Genomic DNA, 23,829 nt, shown 5'->3' with positions numbered 1-23,829 from the left:
TCTTTTTGTACAAAAAGATATAAGTAAAAAATAAGATTTTTTATTAAAGGGCAAATATTAAAAAAAAACTTTTTTTCAACTAAATTATACCTAAAAAGAAGATCATTAACTAACAAAAAAAAAAGAAACAATTACTTGGGCTCTTTGTTTGGTGACACGAGGTTTGTGGCTTGATTCGCATCGATTCCCAGCACCGACGAGAGCAGTTTCACCACACTTTTCACATCCGGATTATCAGATTCTGCAAATAAATCATGTCCTGGTTATAAATGAACTATAGAGTTTCTAATAATAATAATACCTTCAGTTGTAATGTCTTTTTCCAGTCTTAATTTTTCCCTGCACATAGCCAACATTCCCTCCTCGATAGTACCTTGGGAAATCAGCCTGTAACGAGAAAAAGAGTTTTTTTTAAGAAGGAATTTCCAAACGATTTATTATTTACCGATAAACGGTGACGGGTTTCGTTTGTCCCATCCGATGGCACCGATCCTCCGCCTGTTTATCGTTATAAGGATTAAAGTCGATGTCGTGGATGATTACGGTATCGGCGCTGGTCAAATTTATGCCCAAACCGCCCGCCCTCGTAGATAATAGAAATATAAAGATACTTTTGTCTTCTGTGTATTCATTTATAAGGTCCTGCCTAAAAAAAAAAAACCAATTGACCAAAAAAAGCAAAAAAAAAAAGGTTTATTTCGCACCTTATAGCCACCTGGGTGCTGCCGTCTAACCTCAAATACCGATAGTTTCTTATCTGTAGGTAGACCTCTAGGACGTTTAAAAGTATCACATACTGGCTGAATATTAATACGCGATGGCCCTCTTTTTGTAAGGAGGGCAGACACTTGTCCAGGTAAGTGAATTTGCCGGAGGACACGATCGCGCTGTCCGGCAAAGTGAAGGTGCTTAAGCACTAAAAAGGAGTTTTTTTTTAAAAATTTATTAAGGTGAGTTGGAGCAAGTGCGGCCACTTTTTGTATTAGTAACACTTAAAGAACCAATATTTTTTTAAAAAATATTTTAAATAGGGCAGATATTTTTGGAATGTTTGTAATGATACTAACAAATATTAAATAAAAACCAAACATTTTTTTTTAAATGCAATTTTTTCATTGTCATGCCCCCTAAAAAGTGCGTTTTTACATGCTGCCGACATATCTAATGCTGTGGAACCTTTGTTGGGGGAAGAGCGTTTTTCTGCACCCTGTAAGTTTTTATGTGGTTTTTACTGCTTAATTTTATCTTTTACTGTTACCATTTTACAAACTTTTAAAAAATTAAACTAATATTTTTTTTTACAAAATTAACACGTTTATTTCTGAATTCACAAAACTTCAGGAACTAACAAAAATAATTAAGGAACGTAAAAATTATTTCTAAAAATTTTTTTTAAACTATCAGTAAATGGTTAATTTATTGAATATTGTAAATGAAATAGCAAAACTTACTTCACCCCTCCGACCAAATACTGGAGCAGGCAAAATCGAAATAATATCAGCCTTCTGATATACATCTGAAATATCCTCGATTAAAGGAAAGATAAAAACGGTTTTGTTCTTAAGAAAATTGATTTTTCTCAAGTATTTAACGGTAACCTCATCGTGTTCTACCTTGATTACCTGAGCCACATAATGTTTAATAATTTTTTTCCTAAAAACTTTACAAGCATCCAGTCATTAGCTTCTACACTAGAAATGGCTTTAGAAAAGGTAAGCAAGTCTTCATCATTTTGTAAAAAATTTTCAAAAGATTCAATGTCATCCAAGTCATCTTCACTTAAAAGGTCTTCTTCAGAAGTGGTATCACTTAAAGCACGTCTTTTTTTTCTTAAAGTCTTAATATTATTTTTTTTGTTTTTATTTGCAAGTACTCCTATAAACTTGGAGAGTGGAAATTCGTCTTCAGCGTCGAACAATTTCTGAGGTGGTTTTGATCTGCTGGTCTTTGTTTTTGCTTTGTCTTTTAGACGTTCCAACACCTGCTCACTTGTTATAACTTCTGCACCGTGACAAACTTTCTTTTTTCTCTTTTTTTCACCTGACGATTGAACCGGTCTTTTCATATTGTCGAGCAATAAACTCTCAAACAATTGTTAGGGTAAGTATTTGCAAAGTTATAAGGCTGCTAGTCGGGGGTTTTTATACCTCCCGAGATTCCGTCCCAATTACGCGCTACGTCATAGACGCCGATGCGACGCGACGGTGTATTCTAGAGCGCTCGCTAGCCAGCCAGCCACAGCCTAGTGCCCCGGCGTTATTTTGACAGGGTGGTTTTGTTTCTTGACATTTTGACTTTTAACTTTTATTATTGACGTATTTTGCTTATTGACTAATTACAATGGAACAGGGATTTATTCGTGGTCAGTCAGACAACTTACTAAAACTTTAAAACTATAATTTCTATTCAAAAATAATTAAAAATAAACTTTTACTTTGACACCCTGTTTTTCAAAAACTAAGCATTTTTCTTAGACAAGGAAAATAACACCTGAAACGAGCTGCTTGCCACCAAATCTGCAAAAATGTCATTTGGCAATTATTTTTCCTACGAAATTTAAATCATAACACTGAACATCCCACTTTGATGTAATATCCAAAAAGTATAGATTTAACCAATAATTTTACTTAAAAAAACCAAGAATCTCTTAAAATACACTCAAAAACAAGTAAGCTTGTCACCATAATGCGAGAAAAATTCGGCTCACTTCGTTAACATTGTAAATATAGGCTAATACCGGTCCAACCATTTTCCTTGCGTTGTCTAAGGCGTTTTTCGACATAGAACATATGTACATATGAACTTATTAAAGTACAATACAATATTTATAGCAGGTATGTGAAGCAGACATTTTGAAAAACACAAACAACAGCAAAAACATGCATAATAATATTAACAAAGCAGCGTGCGCGGTCGACATGCTAGCGTCGGTCGTCGCGTCCACTTGGGCGCCTGTGACGTATCATCCCGGCCGCGCTGGTACAAGGAAAAAATTAAACATGGCGTATTTATTCGCACTTTACATCCTTAGACTATCAAAAAATATTCGAAAACTAATATACAAGTTTTATGTGCTCAGGGAAATATTAAATAAACAACTTTTGATTTCGATTTATAAAGCAATTGTGGAATCACTACTAAGGTATGGTCTAATTCTTTGGGGTGGGATATACCAAAACACATTGACTTCTTTAAATGTTACCCAAAACTACATTTTAAAAGTTATTTTCAAAAAAAACAAAAGATTTTCTACTGCATTACTTTATTCCAGAAATATTTTTGATGTACGCACATTATACTGTTGGTCGCTCTGTATATATGTTCACAAGTCGAATAAATTTAAGAACTTTGTTAATCATCAGTATCAGATTAGATTAAATGTAAATAGACACTTATCAATTCCAACTGTTGCCACTACTATGAAATTAAAATCAATTTTTTACCACGCACCCAAACTGTACAACTTATTACCACCATATATTAGACATACAAAAGTTGTCAAAAAATTTTGTAAAATATCTGGGGATTACATTTATGATCATTTACATGTATTTAAAAAACTACTTACTGTTAATTAATTTTCATATTTCATAGCTTTAGGTATTCATACGTGATCGTGAAAGATTTTTGTTTTCTAATGTTTAATTATTTATTGGGTGTTAAATGGAAACTTTGCAATAGTTAGTGGATGGGACATATTTTGTTTAAATATTTATTTTTATAAAATTGTTTTTGATTTTTTGCACATACAGGTATTTGGTTACCTAGGTGCACCTTAAAATGTACTGAGATAGATTATAATTATGGGATTTTATTACACATACTTTGTAAAAGCTTATATGTAATATATCCGAGTACTTTGAAAATTAATTGTGAAGTAACTATAAATGCTAGAGAACTGAAATAAATTGCTAAATTTAAGTTGGAGCCTGCTCTTTTTTGCTAAAAAATAATCGAATTGTCGTTTCCAAGCTCATTGCGGAAACATTAGAATTTATATCGGACTTCTCATTTGCAGTTCTTCAATTTCTCCTGGTACCGTTATAATAGGTAAAGACTCATGGTTGAAGTATTTTGCGAGTTTGTGGCTGAATCCTTAAAGCCTTCCACCTTTTAAGAGCTTCAGGATCGTAAATTTCGTCTGCTATAATATCCCTATTAAATGGAGAAATTCCGGCTTTTTTAAACCCATTTTTTATTATTTCTGCACTGGCTTCGGCCCGCATTTTCCCTATTAGATGACAAAACTCCTTTTTCGGAATATTCACATCAGGGTTTTTTCTTTGCCAGTCTACTAGCTTAGCATCCCAAGTGATTTTAAGGGCTCTAAATACTGATAGATCAAGCGGTTTTTTTTTATGGTAAACACAAGCACAAGAGGAAAGTCCTATGTCACTCTTGGAGTGGTGCTTGCGCGAAGATATTTGTGGGCATTTATCTTGAATCGCTGTAGGTTGTATGCGTAATATGTGAGGTGGAAGCCCGTTCCACAAAGAAGATGTTCTCCAGATGAATGAGTCTCGATACAGCGACGTCCTTGGGGTAGGCAGGTGGACTCCATGTTGATGAGCCGCAACAGCTAGACGTGTCCTTCTTGCCGGAACAGCCCTGGGTGGAATCAGGTCTGTCAGCTCAGAGGAGCACTTACCGTGATAATAACGGTAGAATAAACAGAGATCAGCCACATTTCTCCTGTGCTCCAGACTCTTTGTCAGTTCTGGTTTGTCGATAAGACGAATAGCTCTCTTCTGTATAGAATCCAGCAGGTTTAAACTATGCTTGGGTGCAGAGCTCCAGACATGCATTTTATTTATAATTCGTTGGGGAAACGAAATTTCTCCCATTGTACAATCCTTAACCGCCTCAGTGGCGCCAGCGGCTTATTTGTAGTTTTATTAAATGGACAAAATATCAATTTCATGCAACTCGTAAAAACCTTCAGACTTTCCGCAGCCAGATCAGCATTTTTTTGTGGTATCAGCCTTTTTTCGAACAACCAAATTGGCTCGTGTGTGAAAATTATTATAATTCGTATTAAGATTATCGAGAGTAGCGCACTCTTTTCATCGTCATCGTTTTACCGTTTAAAACCTTTTACTTTATTTTTAACTTTTCCATTTTATTTGTAATCAAGTAGTTAGTTGTGTTTTTTAATATATCCAGTATTTTTTAAAATAATTCTTGCCGGAGTTTTCTTTAATAAAAAGAAGCTATAGCGCACATTGGACAAGTCTTCAAGTCAGTCAAATTAAGGGTAAAAAGTTTTCTTTTTTGAAAAATCCAGATTTTTGCAAATATTTTGAAAAATGCTGAAATTTGTGTCTAATCAAATTAGTTAAAGGATCTATTGACAAGTATTCAGTTCATTCGGTTAATACATTTTTTAAGTTACGAGTATTGCAAAATGTTAAAAAGTTTTCAATTTTTTGCAAATTAATTAGGAAACTCTGAAATGGTTATCTAATCAAATTAATTAAGAAATTTAAATATATATTTTCCAGTAATTCCATTAAATTGACAACGAAATCCAGTTTTAAGTTATGAGCATTCTTACAACAGTTTTTGGAAAAATATCTCAATTAGAGCTTACTTTACACAATACAGTAAAAAGAAAGAAAGAAAAACGTACCCGAAATCCCTGACACAAAGTGTGAATCTCAAAATCGGACATCCACCTTAAATCGTCGACGATATACTCGACGACGGTGTCCTTGTAACCCGGCTCCTTCGCCAATAATTTCGCGATTTCCTCGATTTTACCCTCGTCATACTGATAACGCATCAGTAACGGATGATTGCTCAGTTTCCTGAGATCGGTCATTATGCTCATCCCGTTGTACTGTTCGCCCTCTTGCTACAATAAACGTAAATTAAATCTACTGGAATTAGAACAAGGAGGACAAAGAAAAATCGATTGTACAGTAAATCTGTGACGAAAAATTACCTGCACACTTTCTTTTACAAAAATCGTTAAAAGAGCCTACAAAAAATTTAACTTGAAATTTGTTGTGTCCTCGTTACCGTTAGGTACTGTCCCAGTAAACACATACACGTTTATTTAACATTTTTTCAACGTGTCATACGTTGGTAATTGGTGTTAGGACATTTTAGGTTGAAAGTTTAACCGTTGAATTTTGGTGTAAAATAAAACGGTATAAGTTAATGTTAAAAGGGCGTTGAATACACACCAAAATAAAATTTAATATTTTTATAACGTTTTAATAACTTTATTTCTTCTATCATCTTAAATGTTTTTTAAACGTTAAAGAATTTTATTAATTGAGATATTATTTATTCTATAAACATTATTATAAAATAGAAAATTCATTATATTATCTTGGTACTTATGTTTCTTCTTTTTTGGTAACTATAAATTGCGTTTGAATAATATGTAGATAAAGTTCGACGAAAAAAATGTGTTAATAAAGATGTTAATAATGCTAACTCATATATATTACCTATCGATTCTACTTTAAACTCTAAGCTGCCTGCAAAGCTGAACATTCTTTAAGTGCAATAATTGTATAAGTTTTAAATGAATATTAAAAAAATTATTTTATTTGCTTAAAAATTTGTAAACAAACGAATGAAAGAGTATTTATTTGCATTGTAACCTATCTGAATAACCATGGATATTATTTACTGTTAAAATAACGTTATTTTATTGGTTTAAATAACAGCCAATTTAAATGTCTTTTACATGTATAAAAGACACTAAAAAATAACCTTATTTCATCAGTTTAAATAACAACCAAATTAAACGTCTTTTACACGAATAAAAAAAACTTTGGAATTGGAAAATTGGAATAAAGAAAATTTTTACTATCCATTGCATAACAAATTGTCGAAAAAAATTTAAAAAATAGATATTTGCCTAAAAAGATATAAACAAAACAAAACTTTAGTAGAAATTATTTGCATTGTATCGAAATGACCATGGGTATTATATTATTACTGTTATAATAACGTTTTTTTTAATGCGTTTAAATAACGACAACATTAAACGTCTTTTACACGTATATAAAACACTACGCTTTACAAACATAAACCCTTCGCTTTGATTGGTCTAAGAAAATTTGGGTAAAGAGGATGTTTACAATGATAACTATAAGTAAGCAAATCGTCAAAGAAACGACACAGGGTGAGTGTTTTGTTCATATTATATTTTCTGGAGTTTGTATTATTTGTGCAATTATTGTGTTTCTACTAGCAGTTCTTCGTTTGCCAATAAAGGTAAGTTATTATTAGTGCATGCCAAAATTAGTCAATAGAGAGATTTTACACCTCTTAATCTAAATTTTGGGATCGGAAAGTAGATTTAATTCTAAGACTAAAAAATACACAAAAGTGATCTCGATCTTATTTTTGAATTTACAGGGTCTCATCTGGTCGGCAGGCATATCAAAATATATTATTTTAAATGGGATACCCTGTATAATATTTCTATTGGATTTTATGTTGTAAACAATGTTTTTTATATAGGTATAGGCATCCAAATTTTGCTTCCTTCCAGAAAAATTAAATATTTTATAAAATATCGATTTAAAGGTAGCATGGAGCGTAAAGGAGTGGCTAAAGCGTTCAGCCACGCGCATAAAACATGGTGAAAGGATTTAAATATTTGCCTCATCTATAGGTTACGACGTTTCTGTAAATGTACATGTTATAAACCTTCTTTGTTCTTAAAAATTAGTTCAGTTGCGTTTAGTCTTAAACATTGATTGAGTTATTTTTTTTATCAAGTTTACGTTTGTGTAAGAATACTTTATTCTAACAGTTTTTTGTTAAACATTATTTCAGTTGAACTTAATTTGAGTAATGTTAATATTTTTTTATTCTATAGATTAATGTTTACGTTTGTGTAGATATACATTAAAATATTTACCATTTCTTTTAGTATAAATTGGTTTACTTGCGACTTATTTAAAGAATGTTAATATTTTTGATTTTTAAATAAAATTAAAACTAATGTTTTTAATTTCATCTTACCACTACCCCTCCAATCTTAAGATTTCAGAAGTTGATTTTTTAACACTAACACTATATTAATTTCTAAAATTCAAATCCAATAAAATACACTAGTTAACAGAATATAAAGTAAAAATTATATTATTTTTATTTTCATTTATGGGTAGGTGTCTAAAGTTTAAATCATTATATTCTTTTTGTATACCTACGCTTCAAAAGACCACCATTACCATTTCTGATAAGTTATATATTATACTAACTACTGTCATATGTTTTTTTTTATCAAAAGTATTACCATCAGTATCTACGTGTCGTGTATATACAGGGTGATTCATTAATATTGCACGAAAATGAAATGCCGGTTTTTTTGGGTTAAATTATGACGAAAAGTTCCTATAAACATATGTCCGAAAGTGCTTCGTTTCCGAGATACAGGGTGTTCAAATTTTCTTAAAAAATCATTTTTTATTAATATCTAAGAAATGCCTTTGCTGTTTGCAATGTCATTCACACCATTTCTGGATATCTTAATGATGTATCTTTTTGACATATGACAGTTAATTTGTTATTCCAGGGACGTGCCCACGGGGTAAGCGGGTTAGGTTTTTTGTACAAAAAATAGCACCTAGTAGATTTTTTGAATAAACATAATAAAATGCCTACTTATCGATTTACAGGGTGAAGAATAGTAAATACGGTAATTTGGAATTTTGACATGACATTAACTGTACTACCTGTTGAAAAATAGTTTTAATTAAACTTAGGTACATTAATTAAATTCTTAGAATAAACATTAGTAAATTGATGAAGGTAATGAAAAGCTATGGACTAAGAAACGTACGCTATAAGAGTTGTTCAAAATGAGTTCCTCCAACTGCAATGCATGCGTCTGTCCTGCGACGCATTGACTGGCGAACACGTTCAAAGATCCCTGGCGTGTTTCGAATAATATCGCAATTTGCAATAATACGATTTCTTAATTCTTCAACATTTTCGATGGGGGTGGTATAAACTAATTGCTTGAGGTGGCCCCAGAGGAAAAAGTCTATTGGATTTAGATCGGGAGATCGCGCAGGCCAGGGTTGTATACCTCCACGACCTATCCAACGATTGGGATATACTCTATTTAAATACTGTCGAGCAATTAAGCTGAAATGCGCCGGAGCGCCATCATGCATGAAAAACATTTGGTACCTTAAGTCAAGCGGGACGTTTTCTAATAGTGTTGGCAACTCCTCTTGAAGAAAACGCCGATACACTTCTCCACTTAACCTTTGTTGCAAAAAGAAAGGACCAATTAAGTGGTCTTCAATGATTCCAACCCAAACATTCAGTGAAAATTGGTGTTGATGGCGACTTTCACTTATTCCATGTGGATTTTCATCTGCCCAAATGTGATTATTATGGAAATTCATTATCGAATTTCTGGAGAAATTAGCTTCGTCCGTGAAAAGTATTTTTGATAAAAAAGGAGGATTTTCTACAATGTTTTGTTGTAATCATCGACAGAAAGCCACTCTATGAGGATAGTCGTCTGGCAAAAGTGCTTGTACCCGCTGGATGTGATACGGGTACAAAAGCTGATTTTTCAGTATTCTAAACACTGTTGGCTGACTAATGTTTAAAGTGGCAGCAATCTGTCTTGTACTCGTTGAAGGATTATCCTCGATTTCGTGGAGCACTGCTTCTTCAGCTTCTGCGGTTGCAACTGTGCGGGGTCGTCCATTGTCGACTGTAAGTTTTTTAAAACTTCCACTTTCTCTGAGACGTTGATGGAGGCGAGTAAACATTTGACTATGAGGAAGTACTCGGTTAGGGTATTTGTCCGCGTAAATACGCCTCGCTGCTTGTGAATTACCATTAGCAAGACCATACACAAAGTGCATATCGCACATTTCACTATAAGTGTACTCCATTTTAGACAAAAATGAGGAAATTGTCTACTTGACAGGAAAAAAACAACACCTTATCACTGAGCCACACCTAGTAATGTTAAATGAACTGGTATTTTATTTATTGCATTTTCAAAGCAACGAAAAGAATAACAGCAAAGGCATTTCTTAGATATTAATAAAAAATCGATTTTTTAAGAAAATTTGAACACCCTGTATCTCGGAAACGAAGCACTTTCGGACATATGTTTATAGGAACTTTTCGTCATAATTTAACCCAAAAAAACTGGCATTTCATTTTCGTGCAATATTAATGAATCACCCTGTATTATGTATATGTATAGTCATCATCAGACATTATTGGTTTTGGTAACCTGTCAAAAAACCTGCTTTCTACTAGTTACAACTATGTGCCTACCTGCTATTTACTTTTCGTCAGGTGGAAAGCAGTTTTTTTGACAGGTGACCAAAACTATACGTCTAACTAAGGTTTTTCAATTAAGTTGCTGAAACGTTTTTTTTTTTAGGATATATAATATATCATCAATGTACACTTATTCTCAACGTTTCACTTTACACGTTTCGTACAACGTTTATATGCGCGACATTTTTGGGTTGATTGTACGTTATTATTAACGCTTTTAAATTTTGGTGTTTCGTCATTTTAAACGTTTTAAAAACGAATATGTGTTTATTGGGGGGGTATCGTCAAAACGGCCTTTTTCTTCGACAGATTTACTGTTCTACGCAGAATTCTTACGCCGATGTTCTTATACGCGGCCACCAGGTCCGTGTACTGCTGCTTCTGGGTGCGCAGCATCGAAACCGTCACCACCAGGTCGGTTTTCTTCGGTAAATCCTGCAAAACGTCCCGTTTCAGGCGTCGCAACACGAACGGTTTCATGATGCGCTTCGCCTGCTCGATTTGCTCGCGTTCGAACGCCGGCACCGACTGGTCCTCTTTGGTTTTCTACAAATTATCACGCTTTCGTTTTTTTTTTTTTTTGTTTTTTATTAATTGTTGTCTTAGAACATTGAAAGGCTAGAATTAGTAAACAACAACTTTGTTTGAGTCCAACATGTGCACAGGGGCAAGAGGGGTGTTTTATTTACAAACATATGTGCCGATTCTCTGTTGTCAAGTCGACACAAATTTCCAACGGAGGAAATTTTTAGCTATATTTTAACAAACATTATAACGTTAATTTAACTTATTTCTGTTATATTTTATAGGAAATTTAAAATAAAAAGTATACATACTACAATTAACCTATTTTAAGAATAAATATAATATCCTTAAGCAAAAAAAAAAACAAAATTAAACCATACGCGTTGTGTCATCTGTCAAACGGCTTTTTGTTTATATTCGGGATTCGTGTATTTTCTTTAATTTTTGGTTTAAAAAGGAAAAAAGGCCACATTTTAGTGTTTTTTTAAATTGCTAGGATGGCAAAAACTTGTGTCGTTTGTGGCGCATCATGATAAAAACGTGATTCAAGCCTATCTTTTCACAAGTAAGTACCGATACTTTTATAACATCACATCATGGGGTAACCATCATCATAAACGTAGAATAGGGGATCTTATAGATATAAACCTAATAAAAATTTGAATGTGAAAGTGCGCGTAAAATACCAACATATTTATATTTTTAAATCTAAATATTTTTTTGAACATATTCATCTATTAATAGGCTATAAAAGATATAAAACTAGAATGTTGTCCCTGGTTTTATTACAGGATTTTATGTTTTTTTTGTTGTTTTGGCAGAAAAAATGCATAATACCTATCTATATATAGTTTGATATCTATGTATAAAGTTAATTTTGTCTTTCTTTAAAATTTGTTCCATATTTTTTTTTTTTTTACCTTATTGCAACTTACAATAATATATATAGTAATTGGCACCACATATTAATTTATTACTGTAATTTTTTTCTGCTTTTTGATTAAATATCAAATACTTATTATAGATTGCCCAACGATTATGCCCAAAGGGAACAATGGATTTCATTAATGGAAATCAACACATTTAAAAAGAACATATTTGTTTGTTCAGATCACATCCTTAGAAGTGATATAAGGGAGATAATATTATCAGTAGCCAGACTTTATTAAAAAAATCAGCTCTACCTCAAAGATAATTTTTTTAAATATATTTATAGGTATGAGTATATTTTACCTTAGAATTATTGATAAAGGTTTGCATGCTTTTATTTACTACATTATGTAAGCTAAAAAAACAACCTTTTAAAACTTGTGCTTGGGCTATGTTGTAAAACATACAGCTTCTTCACAAAAAGTATTAGTGTTACTCATATAAGATTTATTTATACCTAATACTTATTAAATTAGGTATGTGTGTAAAACTATTTTTTTACTGGAATTTCTGATGCACTGGTTAAAAACACAGCAGCCAATAATTCAGTTAATTTACCAAGTGATTTACCCTTCAAAGCTACAGGGGTAGCTTTTCTGAAGAGTGCAAAAACTTCTTTAGCTTTCAAAATGGTATATAGTACAAACAGTGAAGCTAATATACTTTCTTAGACACGTATGGATAATTAAAATAGATTAATATTCTTGATACACCAAATTTTGTATAATTACAGATCGAATCATTCATCATCAACAATAACTGCATCTGAGAATTATAGTTCTACAGTAACCGTGGGGTCTAGGTCAACAATTACTATTTCTCATCCAAGCCGTTTTTGTTTAACTGCTACACATTCCCTGACTCTGCCAAGGAAAAGGTAAAAATACACTCAAAATAGACTACTAGTTTTATGCCATGTATCATCCTATTCTATATATCTTATTTAAAAGTGATATGGTATTATATTTGTTTAATTAAATGCAATTAATCAAATGTATGACATTACAAAGATTCTCTATAATAACATACATTTTATTGATCAATTGGATTATCATAATACATTTTTTTAATTTTTTCTTTTTAATTTTGGTAATACTATATTTTTATGTACATTATTCTAGGGTAAAATCAAAATGATATCCTGAGGACCTAAGCACTGATGATTCCACCGTTTCAAGAGCTTAATCACTTGTCACCAGATTATGGAAAAAAATAAAGAACAAAAAATTAAAATTCGAAGATTGTATCAAGCAAATTTGCGCCAAAGAAATTGAATTAGATGTCTCAAGTCATTATTAAATAACATGATTTTATGGAAAAGCCCAACATACTACATATTTTATTTGACTTGTAAAAGCACTTGTTTGTATATTACTACTAATAAACTCTCTAATCTAATCTATTGTACATAGTCTTTATTCTTAGCTTTGTTTTTTAGTATAAATTAATATGATATAATATTTGGTATTAGGTATTATATAGGTCAATATTAAATGTCTCAAAACCATTATACAGGCTAAATACTCATAATAAAAATCTTATAACCTACAAAAAACCTGCAACTTCTTCACAATTAGAACATCCTTGTAGTTTTAACTTTTTCCGCTGAAGCAATACTGTCCCTTTGAAAAAGTCAGCAGCATAGAAGTATATATTATGTGATGTAAGTAAGTGATGTAAAACTGAGTTTTGTCCAATATAACAATAACAATAAAATTTTGCAAAATGTTAAAAATTTGTGTCCTAAAACATGATTTATTAAGAAATCTATAATATTATATTAATAAAATATTTAATTTCCATAAAAATGCTGCCTTTCATTAGGACCTTCCTCTAATGAAGTCCATTAAAAAAAACACATAAATAGCTCATAAATGGTAATATTACTTATACTCAAACTCTTTAATTATTAATGAATAAAAATTTATCAGGTAAATATTTGTTGACGACGTCACTGGTAAAGAGTGCTTGTATCTGTGACATAAACAATGCGATCGAGCGGCGTTGCGATGCCATTACCGTTTTCTCGTTTCTTCGTACTTTATTTTCATTTACTTAACTTATATTGACTTCGATATAGAGTATCTTATCAAATTTATTTTTAAAAAATGCTTGATATTTTATTAAAGGGGAGCAGTAGTATTGTTTTGTGCCTTCGGAAACAACTGAAAATTTTTATGATATTATAAAGTGATTTTTGCCATTTGGCATCATTGCATCAGAGATGTTGCAAGCAAACAAACCTGCCCATAGTTCCACGGCATGCTATTTCTAGCCTTTCAATGTTCTAAGATTGTTGTACTCACGGAGTTTTTCTGAAAAAGATTCTTTAGGTCGTCGACCTTTTCCGCGAACATTTTCGGCATGACGAACACCAGCAGCGACATCAGTTCGAGCAAATTGTTTTGCAACGGAGTGCCTGTGAGTAAGATGCGATGTTTGGCCTGGAAAATTTAATTTTTTTTTGAAAAATACGCCATTTTCCCATTACTTGTAAAACTCACGTTTATCCTTATTAGATTCTCGTATCTTTGGGTGTTCATGTTTTTCAGCATGTGCGCCTCATCGAAAACGACATAATGCAGTGGGGTCACCTTGAACATCCTTCTCTCCTCCGGACTATTACCTATGATGGTATATCTAAAAGGTCATTAGAAAGTTAAGTCGAAAGGAGGGGGAGAAAATGGTGAAGGAACCGGGCAACTCACGTGGTTAATATGACGTCGAATTCCGCCAACATGCCTTTGGCCAAGTCGAACCTGAAAGCGCGTCTCTCCTCGGTTGATCCGTAGTACATGAACACTCTCAGTTCCGGGCACCATCGGGCAAATTCGTTTTTCCAATTATCTATGCAAGAAAAATTGAACTGAGGAACTGAACCGCAAAATCTCCATAATTTTCAAACGATATTTTTCTTCAAAATTGCCTCTAACTCGGAGACTTTTTGAGTTAGAGGCAATTTTGTCCCGGATGATCCAAGATCCACCAAATTTCAAGTTTTTAGAACTATATTGCAATTATAAGGTTTGAGGGTGGTTTTGAGGATAGAAACGTCTTTCTGGGTCAAGGATTTCAGTAGCTACAGTAGTTTTCGTTGAAGTATGTTTTTTTGCTGATTTTCTTGGCAAAATCTCACTCTTCTTGGATATGCTTTCACTAATAATTGAAATGTGCTTAAAAGGGGTGTTTGGTGCAATAATCTGCATCTTTTATTTATTTTAAGTCATTAACAAACGACAGTTTTTTCTCTTTCCCAATAAAATAACGATGGACAACATTCAATTAAACAGTCTGTTGGTTAATAAGCAAAAAGCATATTCGTGTATGTTTATAAAAGATTGTTTAGAAAACGATTTCCTAAATGACTGGCCTTCTAATCTAGCTGAATAAGAGATTTTGTGTATGAAACAGTCATGCCGCTTTTCGTGTGTATAAAAAATATATATTGCCAACAACACTGTTTTTAGTTAGTTCTTAATAAGCTCTCAGGCAAAATGCTTAGAATTACGGAAAAAGAAATATAATCGATATTGAAGTTAAATCACTTGTGTTTTATTGTGTTCAACCATACCTTATTTAATAGGTTATGGGCCCAGACACATAAGTGATCGCCAGTGATTGTGTATCTTAGTGAAAATAAAACAATGGCTAGTGTAACCAAACGTAATTTAAAATTGTTTAATGGAGAAAACTATTTAATGTGGAAATTTAGGCTTAGTGAAATAATAGAACAAGGTGCAAGTAAAGTGCTTAGTGAAGAACCACCAATACCACTAACTGATGAGTGGGTAAAATGGGAACGTTTTGCAAGGGGTACGCTAATCGAATACCTCGATGACATCATACTTTTTCAATTACCCCTAGGCCGTGCAACAGCTAGGGAAATTCTGGAAAAATTCGATTCCTTATATGCTTGCAAAAAGGTGTCAACCCAGTTATGTGTACAGGACCGTTTATTTAATTGCAAGCTTAAACCAGGAACTCCCATAAAAAAAAGCACATGATGGAGATAGAAGAAATGGTGCGTGATTTAACTGCCTGTGGCATGGAGGTGAGCGAAACTACTAAAGTTTGGTACATGCTCAACTTATGCACCTGTAAAAGCTGCAATTAAAACTATGACTGACGATAGACTGACATTAGCATTTGTAAAAGGTATGCTAATGGAGCATGAGGAGTATTTAATACGGGAAAATGCTGACACCAGCATGAAAGCGCTCCATTTTAGAGCTCCAACAAAAATTGACAAATGGAAGAAAAAAGATACATTTCATACAAGAAAATCATTTAAAAATAAACAAGTGCAAAAATGTTTTTATTGTGGCAGGAAAAATCATTTGAAGCTATTTTTATAAACAAAGTATAAGAATGCATCAGGATGCTGTTATAAATGAGTCATTTGCATTTATGATGTGTAATAGCTCCAATACAAAACAATCAGGGCGTTTTGTATTAGATTCTGGTGCCACAGAACATATTATCAATAATATGGAGTTGTTTACTATTGGAGCCAATTCGTATAAGTGTTGCGAAAAAGGATACAATCATAGAAGCGACATATATTGGCACTCTAAATGTAACGACAACCCTTGGCTATAGTGGTGATGTCCTCTACAGCAGCAGTGTGCCTGTCAACCTTATATCAGTGAGGCGCATCCAAGAGGCGGGACTGTCAGTTGTATTTACTGAAACTGGAGGTGTAGAGATCAAACGAGCCGAAACAACAATGATAAAAGGTAAGCGCATAAATAACTTGTATATTATAGAGTTATTAATAAAAAATGCGTATAAGACAGCACGGGCTGTATGTCACGTTGCTGAAATTATTTGTGACAAAAATAAAATATGGCATGAGCGATTAGGTCACATAAGTAAGGAAAAGTTCTCTCAATTTAAAGTAAAAGGACTAGCTAGTGATAATAATTGCTTAAAAGATATAAATTATATTAACTCATTATGTAAAGCATGTATAAGCGGAAAACAAACACGTCTGCCCTTTAAAAAAAATTAAAGATAAAAAGTACATGCAAAGACCGTTATTTATAGTGCATTCTGACGTATGTGGGAAAATAACTCCTTCGACAATAGACAATAAAAACTATTTTGTAACTTTTATTGATGAGTATACTCATTATACGGTAACATATCTGATGTCAAATAAATCAGAAGTCTTTATTTGTTTTAAAGATTACGTTCTAAAAGGGGAAGCCCACTTTAACACAAAATTAGTAAATTTATATTGTGACAACGGTCGGGAGTACTTATCGGGCGAAATGAAAGATTTCTGTAAATTAAACGGAATAACATATCATCTTACGGTGCCATACACTCCGCAACAAAATGGTGTGGCGGTGTACTTTAACCGAAAAAATACGTGCGTTGGTACATAGTGCAGGTCTAGACAAACGCTTCTTGGGCGAAGCAATCTTAACTGCAACCTATTTAGTAAACAGGTCTTCAACAAAAGCAATAAATTTAGACAAAACCCCGTATGAAATGTGGCATAGTAGAAAACCAAAAGTAGGTAACTTAAAAATATTTGCTGTATAATAAAACAAGAAAAGCTAAATTCGATAGTAAATCGTTTAAGGGTATTTTTGTGGGTTATGCGCTAAGTGGATATAAGATTTTTGATGTAAAATCGGGAAAATTCATTATTGCGCGCGATGTAATTTTTGATGAAATTTCATATAAAACATCAAGATTAGAACTTGATGAATTAGTAAAAATTGGTAGCGAAATTGATAGTGACGTAAATAATATACCAATAGGTACAAATAATAAATTATCAACAGGAGGTGTTGATGAAAATAACTCTGTAAATAATTTTATTCCTGGTGAAATGGACAGTAAGAAGTGCAAACAAACACTCAGTAGAAGTGTCCCTGAAAATTGCACTCAAGGTCAAACATCTTCAAGTTTAAAGCATGTCCCTGAACAAATAAGTATGAGCTCAAATAGTGGTAATTAAAGTCCATGTACCTCAGATGATAATAATTATTATCATCCGAGGACATTAAATAATTCACAGGAAATGAGAAGAAGTGAAAGGTTAAAAGCTAAACCAATAATTTCTTATAAAGAGGATAACTTTGAAATTTATAATTGCTTAAGAGGTTTTAATAAAATATCTGAAAATGAAATTCCTCAATGTTATCAAGACGTAGCTAATAATCCAAATAGGGTTGAATGGGAAAAAGCAATTAAAGACGAATTAAAATCCTTAGAACAGAATAAAACGTGGACGTTTGTACAAAAGCTAAATAATGTAAATATGGTCGACTGTAAAAGGGTGTTTACAATAAAAGGCGATATTATAGTAGCGGAAATTGGGTCAAGTATAAAGCTCGCTTAGTAGCGCGCCCAAAGAAAATCTCTGGATTATAATGAAACGTTTGCGCCGGTTGCGCGTATCAGTACATTCCGGTGTATTCTTGCGTTAGCAAACCAATATGAACTGTTGACACATCAAATGGATGTGAGGACGGCCTTTCTTAATGGGATTTTAAAAGAAAACATTTTTATGAGGGTCCCTGACGGTGTTGTAGTCCCGACAAATGATTTAGTTTGTAAATTAAATAAATCGTTGTATGGTTTAAAGCAATCAGCTTGGTGCTGGTATGAATGCTTTAATAATGTATTGATAGAAAAGGGATTTGTAAATTCCTTAGGAGATCATTGTTTATATCTTTTGGACAGAGGTAATGTAAATAAAAATATTTATATCATTTTATATGTCGATGATTTGGTAATTGCAACAAAGAATATAAAACCAATGAATAGCTTTAAAGAATTTTTGATGAAGCGGTTTGATAGGTCAAATAGGTCAAATTCTGAAGTTTCTTTAGATCAAACTGTATATTTAAAATCTGTTTTGCAAAAATTTAACATGAGTGAATGCAACCCCGTCAGCACCCCATTGCCTGTAAAATTAAACTATACAGCATTAAATTCAGAAGATAGTTTTGATGCACCCTCTAAAAATTTAATTGGCTGTTTAATGTACGCAATGCTTTGTACACGTCCAGATTTATGTACTGCCTTAAATCTATTAAGTAGATATCAAACAAAAGGAAATAAAGAACTATGGTTATGTTTAAAGCGGGTGTTGCGATATGTTAAAGGAACATTAAATATAAAATTGGTATTATTGAAAACTATCACCAAATGTTTTAACAGGCTATGTTGATGCCGATTGGGCTAATAATGAAATTGATCGCCGAAGTACAACAGGTTGTCTATTTAAATTATTTGACAATTGTACAATAACTTGGATTACATGGCGACAAAATTCAGCTGCTACATCATCAACTGAGGCTGAATACATGGCGGTATTTGAGGCAATAAAAGAAATTTTATGGCTTAGGTCTTTATTGATGAGTATCAATGTCAGTATGTTTAAACCAATAGTTTTATATGAAGACAATCAAAGTTGCATAGCAATGGCAAATAATCCTGTCAATCATAAACGTTCTAAACATATCGACATTAAATACCATTTTACTCGTGAACAAATTGAAAACAAGATTATCTGTTTGAAATATTGATTGATTGAGGTGAACAAGAAGCTGACCTATTGACAAAGTCCTTGCCACCACAACAATACAAGGACATAAGAGAAAAATGTTCAAGAGAAATAAGAAGCCATAATAGGCTTAATATTTTTTTTAATAATGGTTAAAATTGTAAATTGCAAATAATTAAAATGTATCTTAAATACTAATTTAAACCGCTTATGATCTGGTTAGGTTTTTGTGGGGTTTTCCCTAACCCATGCAACAAATGTTGGATCATTGTTACTCCCCGTAAGCCGTAAATTTTAAAAGATTTAAACTCATATCTTTTTGAGGGGGTCTGTTGGTTAATAAGCAAAAAGCATATTCGTGTATGTTTATAAAAGATTGTTTAGAAAACGATTTCCTAAATGACTGGCCTTCTAATCTAGCTGAATAAGAGATTTTGTGTATGAAACAGTCATGCCGCTCTTTGTGTGTATAAAAAATATATATTGCCAACAACACTGTTTTTAGTTAGTTCTTAATAAGCTCTCACGCAAAATGCTTAGAATTTTGGTAAAAGAAATATAATCCATATTGAAGTTAAATCACTTGTGTTTTATTGTGTTCAACCATACCTTATTTAATACAGTCTACTCCTCAATTATGCAAAAAAAACACAAACTCCAGGACGATATACAAAAAAAAGAAACTAAGGTTCAATTCTCACCTAATGTAGACGATGGAACAACGATCAAATGCGTATTCTGCGCCTGCCCGGTATGCTTCAAATAAGCCAAAAAAGCGATAATCTGCACCGTTTTCCCCAAACCCATTTCGTCCGCCAAGATCCCGTTCACTTTTTGGTTGTGCAGTACCGCCAACCAGTTCAGGCCGACCATTTGGTAAGTGGTGAGTTTAAGACTGGAATAAAACCCGTTTACATGTAAAGAAAAAAAACTCAACAAGAGAATCGCTTACTTTGACGACAGGTTTGGGGGCTGTTTCTTAACACCTGCCCCGGCCGCCACCGCCCTCTCCAGCTGCTGAGCCAAATTCGTACATCTTTTCATTAAAATTCTTATATTGGATCTGGTGAGTAACACTTGCTGGGCCGAGTTCAGTAAGTCCGTGCTCAAATTTTTGTTACTTTGCAGTTTTGTTACCTAAAATAAAGACTTTCAGTTTTAATTCTGGATCTGCAAGGCAAATTTCTCACCAAATCTTTCCAGCCGGCAAATGGCCTGCACTCGATTATAGCGTCAGCCTTTTTCTTTGAACAGTATTGCATCAGCTGCAGCTCGTTTGTGGTGGCATTCTCGAAAAAGTCCAGAACTTTTTTTTTGTCACCTGTTAGTTCATCGCTTATTTCAGCATCTGAATCGTCATCATCATCACTATTTAAAGAATTGATTTTAGTGATTATTGTGAGTGAATTGTTAGCAATAAATTACCTATGAAACACTCGGTGGTCTTTGAAGTCATTGTGACTGCCACTACTGTCATCACTATCGTACTCATTGCTTCTTTTCACTGTTTTAATGAAACATAATTAAACTGAAATGCAATTGCCATAGTCAATACTATACCTTTCTTTTTTTTAGGTTCACCGTTCGCGCATCTTTTATTGGCTCCACCAGTGGAACTTTGACTATTTTTCTCATACTCTTCACTCCAATTGTTATAAGTGGTTTGCATCATGGTTCTTGTGTATGTGCGGGACAACTCTGCTGCCGCTGCATCAGTGTTAAATCCATGTTTCGATAAGGTATCATGGATTTTCTTCAGAGAAAAACTTATAGCCCTACATGATTAGAAATTAGAACTGACTTACCATCGTTTCAATATTGGGAAATATCTCTAGTAAAAACTTCATTTGCTTTTCCTTTTCTCTTACTCCCGCTTTCTTGTCCACTACACCATTTGAGGGAGCAGAACTTAATCCATTATAAGCTAAAGGATTAGTGTTTTGTGAAGGTATTTGAGAAATGGTCCTCTCTTTACTAGTATCAACCTCTGAATCTGAATCGCTGAATATTAAGATTCTTTTTCTCTTATTTGTACTGGGAATATCAGGACTGGTGTCTTGTGCTGAAAATTACGCGATAACAAAAAGGGGGGATTTTTTAACGTTAAATACTTACAAGAGTTTAAAATATCATTGCTGGACTGGCTTTGAATTTGGGGTTTCTTTTGAAATCGGAAACCGCGTAACGCCAGTACCGGACTGGAATCTGGACCTTCCGCCATCCTATTAATTAATACGCACCTTATTTAGTTAGAATTTAGTCACAATTAATGTACAAAAAGAAAACAATGAGAGAGATCTTAGAAAACCGATCGCTAACCGCGGACAGCTGAATTACATGCCGAGATGACAGGTGACAGATGTCACCCTTGTGGTGGACCGAATCGGCTCACGTGACGGTCACGTTGATTCTAACTGTCATGGTCACGTGACCGCTTTATGACATATCATAGATCCAATGTCATTAACATATGACTTTGACGTTTTAGGTTTTTTTTTTTAAACTTTTAATAAATTGGAAAATTTTTGCAGTTTATTAGGCCATAAGCGGTATTTTTGGGGTTCTTGATTACTGTTACCACGGGTAAGTAATCATTGCTGATTATAGACATTGATAAGAGTATGAAAGTGAGCCCAACCTAACTTTTTACCACATTTTTATTGCAATAGCTAATATTCATTTATTGCCTTAGGCAGTGTTTGATCACTGTTAAAGTGAGTAATAGTTTTAGCCTTGAATTTCTTACTAGAAAGGTTCATTTTCTCAACCTTCACAACCTAATCAAGTAAGTTCAAGTAAGATTCTACTACTTTATTACTTTAATTTTTGTCTTCCGAACACGAACAATGTTAAATTGAAGCCCCTATTCCTTCATTTGCAGATATTAAAGAGCAATTATTGCATGAGGGTTTTCATTGTCGACATGACACTTCAACAAAGGGAAGTGGTGTTGGAGCATGCATATATCATTTTTAAATATAAGTGGCAATATTGAATAGGTTTAGCTAGATGGTAGGTTTATGCTAGGTGGGAATAATACACAAACTGTCATCTGCTAGCTACACTCAGCCGAGTGGTATCGTATTAATTTTGTTCTACACTATGCCCCAAATGTGACTATAACATATTAATCGGTGACCTTGTACTTACTTTTCCTTAATCCTATTTTAAAGATAGACAACTTAAAACAAGGTTATTGGTGAGACTACTTGAGTGATTAGATTTCAGGGATTTTTTACAGAAACACCTGCTACTGAATAATTAGTGTATTATAAATTATAGTATACACTAATATGTTTTGTTTGTCATGTCATCAGGTGTTATGGAAGAACGCACCCTATATGTTTCTAACTTTTAGGTCAACTACTAACAAAACCAAACATGTCATCGAAAGTGACTGAAGTAAAAAACCTTATTGCAAGCGACAAGGTGGTGATCTTCTCGAAAACTTACTGCCCCTATTGCAAATTGGCCAAAGAGGTGTTTGATTCTTTAAAGGAGAAGTACACCACCGTGGAGTTGGACTTGAGAGACGATGCCGATGAGATTCAAGGGGTTTTGGGTGAAATTACTGGAGCGAAAACTGTGAGTGTTTAGTTAATTAATAAAATGGAATTTTTGCAATGGTTCCTTTATAGGTGCCGAGGGTTTTTGTCAAAGGAAATTTCGTTGGGGGAGGATCTGACGTGAAAGCTTTATACGAGAAGGGGGAGCTGCAAACATTGGTGGCTGCATAATTATTTTTTTTTTTACACAATACTAATTAAGCCTAAACGATTTTGTTATGGGATATTTTCTTTTAAAGGGACAAAAAGTTTTAATTGATTTTTTGCTGTTTTAGGTAAGGAACATTCCAGTATTGACCACTTAAACCAAACAATTATGAATCCAAATAAATTGTCAACCTTTCAGTTAATTATTGTAATAAAGTGAATTTTATCGAGAGCAAAACAACTGTTTAAAATAGAAATAACTTTATTCAACATCAGTACATATTGTCTCGAGTACCACCTAAACAATTAATAATAATACAAGTACCTACAGTAAATAAATAAGCGATATAAAAAAAGAAAATATAAGTACTAATGCTTAGAAGTATATTTACAGTTATACAGGAACAAACTATAGTATAATTTATTATTACAAATCACATTGTGTTTTAAAAACAGTACATTTATTGCACCACCATCTAAATTTGTAATTAGTGCGCTTATACGGTTGACTTTTTTTTTTTTTATTGTCGAAAGTATGTGTGAGTGATATATATCCTAAACATCTAATCGGTAAAGGTGGTCCGGTCCGTTGGCCAGCAAGGTCACCGGATCTGACATCTATAGACTTTTTTTTTGTCTGGGGTGTCTGGAATAACTAACAATTTGGCAACTAATCGACTCCAAATGTCGGGAAATACATTTAATCAGGTCGTTCACTAAGTGGATATAAAACCATCAAAACTTAAAAGGTGTACTACGTGTTATATAAGTGTGTAGGTATCAAATAAATTTGATTTTCTGGCATTCTTAGACAACAACAGGTGGATTGGTCGAGGTGGTCCAGTCCATTGG

The 23,829-nt window shown here is 33.1% G+C and overlaps 2 protein-coding genes across 6 annotated transcripts; one reads left to right on the top strand and one right to left on the bottom strand.

Annotated features, from left to right (window-relative positions):
* Positions 1 to 24: 24 nt before the first annotated feature.
* Positions 25 to 21,605, bottom strand: LOC126746767 (SWI/SNF-related matrix-associated actin-dependent regulator of chromatin subfamily A containing DEAD/H box 1 homolog). The gene is made up of 16 exons (XM_050455120.1): positions 21,380 to 21,605; positions 21,070 to 21,326; positions 20,825 to 21,017; positions 20,690 to 20,768; positions 20,455 to 20,632; positions 20,217 to 20,401; positions 19,966 to 20,159; positions 14,448 to 14,586; positions 14,244 to 14,379; positions 14,046 to 14,183; positions 10,621 to 10,830; positions 5,630 to 5,854; positions 705 to 916; positions 446 to 646; positions 302 to 387; positions 25 to 241 (listed from the first exon to the last, which is right to left on the bottom strand). The coding sequence occupies exons 1-16, from the start codon at positions 21,483 to 21,485 to the stop codon at positions 132 to 134; spliced, it is 2,649 nt and encodes an 882-aa protein (XP_050311077.1). The 5' UTR covers positions 21,486 to 21,605; the 3' UTR covers positions 25 to 131.
* An 88-nt stretch (positions 21,606 to 21,693) lies between these two features.
* Positions 21,694 to 23,218, top strand: LOC126746797 (uncharacterized). 5 transcript variants are annotated; one of them, XM_050455194.1, is made up of 4 exons: positions 21,694 to 21,847; positions 22,623 to 22,849; positions 22,903 to 22,989; positions 23,106 to 23,218. In XM_050455194.1, the coding sequence occupies exons 2-4, from the start codon at positions 22,646 to 22,648 to the stop codon at positions 23,133 to 23,135; spliced, it is 321 nt and encodes a 106-aa protein (XP_050311151.1). In that variant the 5' UTR covers positions 21,694 to 21,847; positions 22,623 to 22,645; the 3' UTR covers positions 23,136 to 23,218. The 5 variants fall into 5 exon arrangements, with proteins under 5 accessions (XP_050311151.1, XP_050311155.1, XP_050311152.1 ...); XM_050455195.1 differs by lacking the exon at positions 21,694 to 21,847 and adding an exon at positions 21,885 to 22,049; XM_050455197.1 differs by lacking the exon at positions 21,694 to 21,847 and adding an exon at positions 21,959 to 21,978.
* The last annotated feature ends 611 nt before the right edge of the window (positions 23,219 to 23,829 follow it).

The sequence above is a fragment of the Anthonomus grandis genome, chromosome 18, assembly GCF_022605725.1.
Source record: "Anthonomus grandis grandis chromosome 18, icAntGran1.3, whole genome shotgun sequence".
Taxonomy (NCBI): Eukaryota; Metazoa; Arthropoda; class Insecta; order Coleoptera; family Curculionidae; genus Anthonomus; species Anthonomus grandis.
Note: the sequence above shows the minus strand (reverse complement) of the source record. Positions and strands in the feature narration are given on the sequence as shown.